This window comes from Coffea arabica, chromosome 9c (genome assembly GCF_036785885.1).
Source record: "Coffea arabica cultivar ET-39 chromosome 9c, Coffea Arabica ET-39 HiFi, whole genome shotgun sequence".
NCBI classification, from domain to species: domain Eukaryota; kingdom Viridiplantae; phylum Streptophyta; class Magnoliopsida; order Gentianales; family Rubiaceae; genus Coffea; species Coffea arabica.
The window spans coordinates 32,543,077-32,556,232 of record NC_092326.1 but is presented as its reverse complement, the minus strand read 5'-3'; the positions used below and the strand labels follow the sequence as shown (position 1 = coordinate 32,556,232).

Genomic DNA, 13,156 nt, shown 5'->3' with positions numbered 1-13,156 from the left:
ATTGATAACTTTTCGGTTTATATACTTTTTAAGAATTATTATTTGTTCATGTTTAGTTTTAATATTATAATCTTGTAAATGTTAAATTAGTTTTACAACTTGATAGCTATAGTAATTATATTAAGAAAATTATGGAGTAATAAGTGAGTTTGGACTAAACTCGATTAAGGCTCACAATCCGAATATTATGCGAGTTGAGTATGAATTTCATATTTATGAACCTGAAACTCATAGCTCAAAACCCAAAAATATTCTAAATTAAATGAGATGTGTTTGAACTTATGAAAGCCCAACTCATTAGGCCTGATTGACAGGCCTAGGATTTGGAAGAACAACGAATTACGTCGCCCCTCAATTATTTTTTGCAATAATGGACGGATTGGCATTCTGGACCGTTGACAATTTATTACAGACAACGAAACCAAACCTAAATTAATTAATTAAATCTAGTAGAGTGAGCGAGCGAGGCTGTCCGTTACTATATACTTATCTGGAAGGTTGGTTGATCATTGATAATGATCATACTAACGTTGTTTTTTTTGTTGACCACATTTTATTATTACATGGGGTCGGTTCATTTGCTCCAATCAACCACCGGTCCCGAACCAAACCCTACTCATTTCGTCAAACGCTCTCATCATAATTCATATATACCAATGCCGTTTTCCGAAAATACATTCAACCAAGCATCCATTGCATTGCACGTCCATTTAATCTTAACCACAATTTAACTAAATTCAACCGCTGAATGCATCGACCATTTAAGATGGCATCATGCAAATTAATATGCGTTTTCACTTTTACCAACTGTTTGTTAAGTAATACTAGCTAGCTCTTTTCTGCATTCCTGTTACACTAGCATATTACTACCTTTTTTGTAATTTTTTTAATTTTATTTCTGACAAATAACTGTATTTCTAGAGAACAAAGCGAAAAAATGAAATCCGAAGAAGAAGAAGAAGTAGAAGAGAGCACGTTCACTTCTAACGCATATCAATCATGATCGTAAAGGACTTTTATTATTATATTATTATTATTATAAACAATGAAAAGAAAATTTGATGTAACGACTTTCATTTGGATACATATGAAAGCTTATTGTAATTGACTTTCAACTTGAATAAGCCCGCACATCTTTCTCTCTCTCCCACCCTCCATAGTCCATAATCATATACACATTATTATTTTCTTCTTCCTTGTATAGGTCTTATGAGGGGCCTAAGGTTCTAACTACATAGTACTATTACTTTGCTTCGATGCATTCATTGCGTGTACCACCCACCAAACAATAATATTAACTGATTAATTTGGACGCTTTCAGTTTTCATATCATATCATACTATATAGCAGTAGAATCACACTAAGGTCACCCCATCAAATTCTCTACTCTTCTCCTCTCACATAATCGCACAGCTCCCAGTGTTCTCCTCACTGAAATAATCGCAGCGGCTATATGGGCACCCCTCCCCATACCCGTAACCACAGCTATCATAACAAGGCGGCGGGGGCACGGGCTGCCTGTACGCATAGTAGCATGGTCCCCCGTTGTACCCTTCCGAACATGGGACACAGTAGAACCCCACTGGAACTTCTTGGTGTAAGCACGGTTCAGGTGGAACCGGTGCTGGTGATAGTGGTGCAGGTGCCTTGGGCTTTTCAAGTACTATACCTTCGGGTTTTTCGGTTTCTTTTGGTTTGTCAACCACAGCCACTCGGACCTGCTCAGGCTCTTTAGGCTTCTCTGGCTCCTTAGGTTTGTCGGGTTGCTTGGGCTTTTGCAGCTCCACGATCTCAATGCTCTTAATGACTTTGCCACCCTTATAACATAATTTGTCGCGGATTTTCTCCGGGCTACAGCACACCACGGTGATGGTCACCAGATTATGCTTCTCATCATATACCTGGTCTTTGATTTCTTTTGTCCAAAAAAATTGAGCATCACCCAAAAAAAAAAAGAAAAGAAAAACTCAAATTCTTGTCCATACAAATTAAAGCCACTAACTGATCACTAGTAGTTTCATAAGCCACACTACCTAACTTTTGTTGTTCAACTTGCTTAATAATTATGGCTCAGTGGCCACCAAAAAAATCCCTCTTTAGACTATGAGTCAAGGGTTCAAACTCAATCTGAAGTGAAAAAAATTCAAAGGTGATGTCAGAACATCTCTTTGATGTAGTTTAGTTTGTATACTTGCTAATTTCTTACATATCCTCTTTAGGCTCCCCTTCTCTAAAATAGGATAGATTAGATTATACAAATGATATTAATTGTTGCCGGCAAAAAAAAAAGTCGCTTAATAATTATGGAGAACGGGGGAAAGAATTTGTAGCTCATGGTGGTGCACATGCCCATGTTCATAGTCGGTGGAACGGTGGAACGGTGGATGTCCTCCAACCAACTGTACTTGCTCCAAAAAAGTGAAAGAACTACTGCTAGTAAACTGGTAATGAAAACATAAGAGACAGAATTGGTAATTATAAGCGACTCACGAGGGAATTTGCAGAGGATTTTCTTGACCTTCTTGCAGCAGCAGGGGCATTGAAGATCAACCTTGAGTCTCATTTCAGTGACCTGTATGGTTGCATATTATCGGAGCAAGATAATCAAACTCGATCCATATATGTATATATATGACAATCAATAAATGTAAAATTAAGATGCACAATTATATGGTACTGCTAGTTTAGCTGAGAGATGTGGCTAGAGATCTTGACATAAAGAGAAGCATATCTCACGCTGTATGTGCTGTCATAGACTTGCAATTAAAATTTTCAGATTGAACAGACACTAAAAAAGAACATTTGAGGGTTGGTTTGGAAAGCTAGCAAGAGAATTGGCTTACCTTCTCAGCCATGGTTGATGAGGAAGGCAGTCAGTGGCGATGTAGGGCAGTGGGGAAGGGATGTAGGCAGCAATGTACTAAACTCGATGCTGATAAATGGCTGAATTAGATAGGAGTAGTCAATAGGTAGAAAAAAGTGCGAGCACTTTATGTTAGCAACCGGATAGCATGCAGTATTAGTACGGAAGGAGGGTGGAAATGAATTTTGATGCCATAATCAAGATTGTCTGCTTAATTTATAGTAGTATACTATAAGGTAAGGTAAGGTAAGGTAAGGTAAGGTAAGGTGGGTGCATTAATATACTATAATATATGGGTGTATTAATATACGGTGGCTTTGAGTCATGCGGAGGAGTGACGCCCTATCCTATTTAAAGTTATTAATGTAAATAACCACTACATTTTTAATATATAAAATATTAATTCTTATTTTAAGTAGACAATGTATGAGTTAGCTAGCTAGCTTCAAAGACTTTTTGCTTGTATGTTTCCTGATATGCCCCTAAAATTACATTTACCTTTACCGGCAGCCAAAAGAAAAAAAAAAAAAGGTAAATCGTACAAAGTATGAAAGAAAGCCAAAAGCAAATGAGGAAGGCCGAGGAAAGATAGCTGCTCACAATCAAAACTATGACCAATAATGATAGCTGCTCACATAAAGCTTCATATTTTTTTGGGTGAGTGGGGAGTACTTCTAGAGTTGTCCATGCTATATTAATTAAGTTGGGATGGAAAGAGTGCAGAATAGAGTGGAAAGATAAAAATGTATGTATATATATATATATATAAAGAAAAAACAAAAAATTCTTTTGGTTATTATGTACTAAAAGGTTACAAATATTGTGAGCAAAATTGAACAAATAGCTTTTCAAGACCATTTACCATAACCACTGTCATAAACCCCCTTTTTTTTTTGGAGGTTTGTTTTGTGTGTGTGTGGGGTGGGGGGGGGGGGTGGAGGGGAGCAAAAATTGAAAAGAATTTGATAGAGCAGTGGTGAGAACCTGCTAATTAATTAACTGCTTTTATCACCGATTAAAAAACAACAATAGGTAACACGGCCTTGTTAGCTACCATACTACTGTACAGAGCCATCAATCCCATAAATTAAAAGACTAGGCCAAAAGTGTTGTTGTGCATGCGGTGTAATCACAATGTACACATATTAACTAATAGAGTAAATCTTATATACATTGACAGTGTATTCACTGTTAACGTTAAATGAATGATAATTATGCAAAATTTAAATTTTGTATAGTTATCATTCATTTAACGTTGATAGTGTATACACTGTCGGAGCAGGAAAGATTGATTCTAATATTAATGACAATTATTATGATACCTTGAGCTTATATACTTTTTCTATTTAACTCTATTTAAAAAAAAAAAAGATTGTCACCTTCGATGTATTGTTCTCCTCGATGCATCTGGTCAACTTATCAAGTTCTTGAATTGGTGCAATTGAGAATCATTACGTTAAGAAGACAACCACAGAATCTCTCATCAGGCATTATGCCTAAACCCAGCAGTCGATCAAGAGTCCTAATAACCCCATCATCTAGACTTTGCTGGGTTTAGGACTCTTGATCAACTGTGGATTCAGCCTTGATCGACTTTGCCGATCAAGAGTCCTAATCCACAGTCGATCAAGAGTATATGCGGTTGGCCTTCCCATAACACTGCATCAGTGAAGTCAAGACATAGATATTAGGCTTCAAACATCTCATTTAATGTGGATTCAGCCTCTTAGACTTTGCCGCTGCGGGAATATATATATATATATATATATATATTGTGATCATGGAAGAATACGCCCAGCTCTCAGAACCTTTCATATAGCTTCAAAAATTTCAACAGCTTCATCAGTAAATCCCACATCAGCAGACATCGACAACAGAACACTCTGAACACCAAAGGCGCAGTTAGGTAACATTATACAAAATCATTTCTTTCTTCAACTTAAGCCTTTCCAGAAAGTATCTGAACACCAAAGGCGCAGTTTCAGAGTTGGACATGTTATTGAGCACAACGGCAGCATCTTGTTCTACAACTTTGCCACCCAAATTACCCAAAATACTAATAACGTCAGCTTCTACAGGGTCACACGAGTCCAGTTGTTGGGAAGCTTGGACAAAAGAAGCACACCTGAAATCGTAGGAATTGCGCCTGAGCTTTGACGCCCTGGAGCTATCGGGGGTTGACCCAGATATAGCTTTTTGAGGAAGAAGAGATGGTTTTAGCATCTGGACTGGGCGGTGAGGAATTTGGGAAATTGAGGGTTGTGGCGGGGATTGTTGTTGTTGTTGGGAAGCCGGTATAGAGAGGGAAGGTTTTGGATGGGGCTCGAGAGGAGGAAAAGTGAGGGCGTTATGATAACATAATGTACTTAGAAAAAGTAGGCTCGTAGATTTAGGAGGAGGAACAAGACATCCCACTTAAAAAAAATGTACTTTTACAAAAGTTAGGAGGAACAAGAGCAGGGTAATACTAAATTTTTAAAATTTTTATAGGCAAATTAGAGTTTTCAAAAAATTGAGAGGGTGCAGTTGGGTAAATGTGGCTCCGCCACTCTTATGTTGCATACTCGAATTTCACAACTAGAGTCGGTTTGGACTTTGGGCCTTCAACTAAATATGAGAAATCAAATTGCGAAGTATTCAAAATTTTAACAATCAATAACGTTCAAGAGTAGAGTAGTGGCTCACTGAAAAAAGTGAATAACAATTTAAATCATGCAAAGAAAATTTGAGTTTAATTACCAAATGCTTCCTTAAGTCAAACATAGGAATGAACAAATAATGAACCATTCAGTTCTTCCAGCAGGCAACCATATAAAATACTTGCTAGTTACAACCATGTTCTTCAATGTCTATTCCTGATTCTATGCCGATCAATAGGTTAAACTATTCCAGATTTCTAAAGACAGCTGTTTCATTTCATACAAGTTGGCTCACAATATTAGTTGACTTTGAATTTTTCTCATGTTTGGGCTCTAATTCAGGGTCTTCTAGTAAAGATACTCAGTTTCATGGAAAAGCTCAAACTTGGAGAAGTCTCGAGAGCAAAATTTTACCATGACAAGAACTTAACTTCACATTTCCAGCTGAAAGTCTGACACCTTCTTTGAGGTTAGTACCTCTACAGCAGTCTCTAGTTTCAATGCATCAGTATTAGTCATCTAGTCCTTTCATTCAACATCTTTCCTCATACCTTGGATCCAGGAAGACGTACTTAAGGTATAACTCTAGCAGTTAAATTGACTCTTGCAATAATGAATCAATCGTTGCAAATTTGTCTCTGGACTTTACTTGAGTTGTTTGCACTGTTTAGCTATGCAATATCTGATATGCCCGTTTACTTTGATGATCCTCCGGTAGTCCATACATACAACCGGTTACCTGAGATTGAAAAGGAATGCAGCCCTTTTCTATCTTCAGCTTCCGAGTTAAAACCTGATGATGTTAGAGGTTATAAGATTAGAGAGGAGCTTTCCTTCTTCCAAGGTGACTGGACACAGGAACTTGGTAGATCACTGTTAGGACCTTTTGATGACAGTGATCTTCCAGGAGATAGTTTGTCTGTCTCTTCTCCTCTAAGACTTGTAGGATTTGAGGTAAAGGATGTTAATCCAGTCCATCAGTTGAAAAATGCTGTCAGTCTCCGCGGGGACTATGTGTGTTGGCATGGCCAGGAACAGCACTTTGCTTTATGATCCGCGTTCCAACTTCCATATGGCGCCTGGTATGTCTGTCCTCAAAATTGACTTTGAAGGAGTTTATATTGAAACCGAAAAAGATGGGGGACAACGTTTACACTGCATGTTGGGGAATACAACTCTGAGTTTCTGGACCTCAGCTCCTGGTACGTCAAGCTTTACAGTTTCTTTGAGCAACAACCGGCCCAGACTCTTGCAGGACGGTCGCGTGTTGTTGGTTCTTCTTTATCCTAATATTTTGAGTTTGACAAAAAGAGCAATTTTCGGAGAACTTAGAAGTTTGAATGAGCCAAAGAATCCTAGGTACTTTGATGTCATTCGCATATCTTCTCAGCTGAATCCTTTCTCAAGATACAAGTTCAGCTCTGAAAAGCTCAAGTCAAGACCTTGTGATTTAAGATTGTTTATGCAGGATCTTGATGAAGATGGCGCCAACAGATTTAACAAGACTGAATTCAGTATTGTCATGCGTAGGTTTTCAGGATATCTTTTCAACATTGTACCAAACTGGAGATTTTTCAACACTGGTAGACTCGGGCCTTTTTTCCTAGGACGAGGTACTCACAAAAATGTTAGGCTTATCATGCAGAAATTCATATGTGAAACTATGAGCAACAGCGCCAGGATTGCTGCACTTTTCAGAGCATTTCCTGGAGAGATGGAGTGCGATATAGCAGGTATAAGTACTGGGCTTTCAGACATGACAATTATTAGGTTAATGAGTAAAGAATTATGTTTCACATTGGTCTGAGAGATGGAGAAAAAGCAGTTAATATGTAAGTAAGGGTCCAAGATCTAATAACTTAAACTTTTGGGTCAGAGTTGGGTTCCTGACTTACATATTGAACTTTTTAGTAGACTCTCTCGAGGTGTTTCACCTTATCAAATTGGTATCAAGGCTTTAGGTTGCGAGACTGGACTATTCATGGGTAAGTGGATTCTTCTCGAAGTTGGACTGGTGGAAAATCTCTTCTTGATGGTGGATTGAAGTGCTAAGGAGTTTGGTTAGCTAGTGTTGGACCAGCTACGCTATGGTTTGGCAAGGGGTCCAATTGGTGTGAGATGGAGCCAAAGGTTGGCAGTAGTCCAAAAAAAATCCAGTTTGAATGTTGAAGAAGAGTGGGTTCATGTTTGAGAGAAGAAGTGACCTTAGGTGATAAGGTGGACTTGTGTTGAGTATTAAAGTGGGATCGAAAAAAAAAGATTTGTAAATTTGGATTTAATGTGGTTGTTACTCATGAAGGGGGAGGTTTTTTAGATTCATGAGTAAAGGATTATGTCCCTCATTGGTCCAAAAGATAGAGAATGAGCGGTTAATATGTAAGTAAGGGTCCAAAATCTAATGATTTAAACTTTTGGGTCAGAATTGAATTCATGACTTACAAAACCTAATGACTCAAACTTTTGGATCAGAATTAAATTCATGATTTACATATTGAACTCTTTAGTGGATTCTCTCAAGTGTTTCACCCTATCAACAATGGCTGTTGAAGGAATATAGCATCTTTGTCTCGTGGGATGTCCTAGGGTCAGTAGTTCTGGACTTCAAGGATGTGATTCTCAGATCTCATTGTACTTTCCTCATTCATTTTCCATCAAGCAGAGGAGCATCATCTTTGGAAGCATATCCACCATTAGCAGTGAAGACAACTCACATGATCCAATATTGTTCGAGTTGGAAATGTGTCCTTTAGATCTCCGATTTGTCCATAGTTGGTAGGGTAGTTATTTTCTTTTATACAATTACTCAAAGATTGAACTGGCTGAAGCTTTCTGGAAAAGAAGCCAAATTGTTGGATTGGTCAATCTTATCAAACCATTTTTCTTGTCCTATCCTGCGAAAATAATCCAGCTTCCAAGATGGTAGCTGATGTCAAAAGGTTGGTCCTGAGGTATTTAGCTTTGTGGAAAGCCAAAGATGTATTTGCTCATTATGAGATAAATTCTCTCTCCTATGACCTTCGTATTTCATGCTATGGAACTCCTGTATCTTCGTATAATAGCCATAAGCCTGACGTTTTCATTGAGCTTGAGGTCCTCGCTTTGGGTCCTCTAGCCATGGGTCGCCGTAGTCCCCGGTTGCACGAACATACAGCTTTTTCGGATAATCATGTCAAAGTCTCTAAATCTGAGGTCCTGAATGTTTCACTTCCTCTCATGTTCACACAAGAACCTCTCAAATTCACGGAGAAGGATTACAAGAATGTATCAAAGTTGTTTCTAGAGGGCGTATATGATCCGCTTGCAGGTGAGATGTACTTAATTGGTTGCAGGAGGGTCACAGTTCAAACTAGTACATTGAACCTTGAGAGGGGCTATCACTGTTTGATTGAGGTAAAAATTCTATACCCAGCTGAAGCACTGAGGTGGTTGGTCAATCCTGAAGCAGAAATTACCAGAATGAAGATGATTCCTTGTGTTTTCTGTTGGAAATAGTTAGTGATGAATCCTATATTGAAAGTGTGTGAAGAATGGAAGAGGTTTATAATCAAGTACACACTTATTCAAATAAATTTGGATGGTGGGAAATTTTGGAGGGAAGTTTCAAAATTGCAAATACATTTGTCATATTGACTATTAATTAGAATATAAATTTAATGGTCCAAAGATTGGCACTTCGGCGTATAATTTCGTTTTGATATTTCTTCTTAACTAAACGGTTTTCTTTTAGGGATTATTTCTAATGATATAACTCTTAAATGTCTGTTAAGTATCTATTCATTTTAAAAATGTGCCTACTCATGAAGAAATATGTTTTCAAAAAACATGACATTTCTTTTGGGGTATTTGAACGTTATAAATAAGGATGTCCAAATATCAGAAAACACACTTTTACTTTTAATTTTACTATTCTTCTACTTCTTTCAAACGAAATTCTCTAAAACCGTTCTTGGGAGAATTTCTACATACTGCTGTATGGAAATGCTGGTTGGCTTTGTTATTCCTAAATGGAATTGCCGAAAACCCGGTAGTAGAATAATGGGGGCAAATTTCCTTCACGAAAATGAATCTTCATGCCAAAGCCATTTTCTATAGTTATAATTATTATAATTTCCTATATGCTTCCATATAACGAACACCAAGAAGATGCAGTCTTAAGAAAAGTTTTTGAAGAGATCCTACGGAATCTGATGATCACAATTCACAGCATCGATTGCACTCATTTCAAGCCAGCTGCTTTACATGAAGAAAAATATAGATGGCATTCCTTATATATCTGTTGCCATGCTCTCCCTGCAATGTCTTGGCTATGTATACCCAGTGCTCTCCAACACCAAATTTCTGCTGCAAGAAAAAGAGTGCCAATTCCCATATGGCCTCCTTGGATATGACCAACTGTTGACTCTGCTTGATTACACTGCCAAGCTTCTTGTTTCAACTGCATTAGTGATGACCGCAACTCTTATGCGCAGGGTGACAGAATTTCGCAAACAACCTCATCCTGGTTCCCCTTCCAAACCCATAGGAGTTCCTCGAGATAAAAGGGTTTGCCAAATTATTGCTGAAATTCTTGTACCTGGGATGCTGAGTTATTGCCTTCTCTATAGGAGTATCTTAGAGAACGAGGACATGAGCAGAATTGGAGATGCACAACCGGAGAAAAGTTGGGCATACAAAACGCAGGAATTCATGGGCTTCATTCAAGATCTATTTCTGCTTCCCCAAATCGTTGAAAATGTGATATCCCATTCTCCTTTTAGACCCCTGCGGAAACTTTACTACATTGGATTTACTCTGATGAGGGTTGTTACACATCTTTATGACTCTGTAAGAGATCCAGTAACAGATCCCTACTCTGATGAGGCTGCATCTGTGAATTTGGACTTGCTTTTCCCTTCTAGAGCACACAATGTTGCATTTGTAGTCATCATGACTAGATTAGCGATAGCGTTGTACATACAGCAAGAGCGGAGCCACCAGAAGTTCGTCCCAACGGCAAGAGACAATCACAGCCAAATCTATGTAGTGAGTCAAGTTCTAGTGAGTGGTGGAATTTTTACTCATTTTAGACTACTTTTTGTATGCCTTCTGATTTCGTGTAGAAAAGTAGATTGATTTATCAACTTCAATTTCATTAGAACAATTATGATATAATGTTGATCAGAATTTCATTTACACCCAAGTTTGAGTTCATTCCTTCCTCCTACAGAAATTTAACATGATCTGTCTTTTTTGCTTTGTAGACTTTCTTATTCCCTCATATCTTATTTCTCCCCTTTGCCATTTTGCCTAGTAGATTTTTTTTTTAACTTTTTGGGTATAAAAAAAATTTGAGTGGTTCAATTAGTCACCACCATGTTTTCAAGATTATAAGTCGTTTACAAGTATTCTTACATATTATCTACCATACACTTTTTGCCCCACTAGTAATACTTATAATAACCCACATATAACATCTTTTTGATACTAAATTCGTTGTGAAATATTGATTGTTTACCTCGTAATGCAATATCTTTATGAATTTTAGTTGCTTTAACTGATTGTTATTATAAATATTATTTAAACGTGAACTCTTTGATCTAATGTTTCTTGAGCTTTTCTTGAGATTTTTTTTATGCATTACGGATCGGACTTTGATCAAAATTGTTAATAGGGATAATTTCAGAAACCTCCTTCAAGGTTTCTGATAATTTCATAGAAACACCTTTTAATATTGGAAATTGCATTGACCTTCCCCTTCACGTGGATGTGACCAAATGTCTCCATCAGGAGCCTTCAAATGACCAAATTACAGTCAAAACTTTGTGCCAAAAAATATTGAAAATATGAGAAAAAGAAATTGCTTGAAAATACCTTTCTTTGCTACTTGGCGCCAAATAACCGGAGGTATATATGCCTAATGTGCCAAGTAGCTTTTGTAATAGCATTATCTAAGAAAAACTAAAATAGCTTTTTAGAAAATAAAAAAAATAAAAAACTAGAGGCTCAACTGTTTGTGATTCTTCATCTGGTGAAGAGTTTGTGCAAAAAGGTGATTAATATACCACAATTTAGACTCCATCGAAATCATTAGAAGTAAAAGATCAAAACTTTTTCGGTTTATTAAACCTATTTACAAGTTTTCTAAGTATTGATTGTTATTAATCATGTTAATTCTTGTAACGGGTAAGATTTAAACTTCATAGAAGATCATGTGTTGTGCTTGTGAATGTGCCTCTATACTACTTGGTGATGATTAGAGATGGCTTGTTTATAGATACCTTCATTTAAAACCTGCATGAATTTTTTTGGCACCTTCACCAGCCTTACGTGCTGGCATGAAAAATCCATTCCACTACAATAAAAATGACATTTAGCGGCATTTAAAGATGTCAGTATAGACAATCTAACCTGACACTTTACCTTTTCTCACACCTCGAACGAGTGTCGTCCCTTCCAATGTAGGGATAGCCTCGTAGCATTCAAATGTATCAGGAAAACTATACTATTATAGCATCCCATCTGCCAACAAAAATCCTTTTTCTTGATAATCGAAAGTGTCAAGATAGCTATAGTACCACATTAGGATATTGCTTTAGATGCTGAGCTATGCTGACACTTTTAATTGCCAGGAATACATAGGTAAAGAGAAATTAATCACACCATACAATAAGACCGAGATCCAATGTGGAACAACAGATAATCTTTCACTTCATTCCTGCCACAATTATGTCAGATATACAAGTCTTTGAACTTTCCATTGAAACTATAAGTTCTTTCAGAAGAAAAGAAACTATACTAATGTACTATCTTTGCTATAGATGCCGTTCCGTACCTATAAAAAAATCAAACAAATAAAAGAAGGAGGACCACCATTGCCTAAATTCAATGACATAACAATTCAAAAAAAAAGGCAAAAAAAGTTGATATTTAACTCCATAGGTCATCCCATCCCTTGGGTCCCTCTCTTTTGACAAAGTTTATTATTGCCTGGATAGCTTCCTAAACTCGGTTGGATAGGGCATGGTTTCCCCATTCAATTTCAACTTTTTCTGCACCACCCATTGCTCTGCATAATCTAAAGACGTACAAGAAAATATAGACAAAAACGGCGGTTAGAATAACGACACAGATCAGGTGAAACAAATTAAATCATGTTCATCATATCTAACAAATATTAGACACACGATTAAAAACTTTGATCAGATTACAAGTCTTACCTCTCAACAAGCGCTTTCTTGTCAACATACTCCGATTCATGTTCATCGGCCATGGAAAATATGATCTGCAAAACACGAATATTAGAATGGCACTCTAGACCATTACAAAGCATCTTGTATAATCACATCACAACCAAGAAATGGTGATCATAGGCACACAGTAGCCGTATAAATGAAATCTGCAGGTGTAAATTCAGTTTACGTTCAAGCAATTCAACCTACTGGAAATCATGTCATGCTAGAAATATAGCCTTTAGTCTATCAAATGCGATGGAAAAAATTACAGATATTGGACATAACTATGTACTGCAATTTCCTACCTGACAAGGTGTGCGGGACATGTGTCCAAGTCTTTGCCTCAGCTGGTCCTCACTTAAGTCAGAGCTAAACAAGTCATCATCACCATTATATGCACAAAACGAATGATATCTACAAGACATGTTGCCATTTGGTGTCAT

The 13,156-nt window shown here is 37.2% G+C and overlaps 1 protein-coding gene across 1 annotated transcript; it reads right to left on the bottom strand.

The window, feature by feature from the left end:
- Positions 1-987: 987 nt before the first annotated feature.
- On the bottom strand, positions 988-3,186 carry LOC140014378 (uncharacterized). The gene is made up of 3 exons (XM_072065181.1): positions 2,844-3,186; positions 2,491-2,572; positions 988-1,915 (listed from the first exon to the last, which is right to left on the bottom strand). Exons 1-3 carry the CDS (start codon positions 2,853-2,855, stop codon positions 1,398-1,400), a joined length of 612 nt encoding a protein of 203 aa, XP_071921282.1. The 5' UTR covers positions 2,856-3,186; the 3' UTR covers positions 988-1,397.
- Between the last annotated feature and the right edge of the window lie 9,970 nt (positions 3,187-13,156).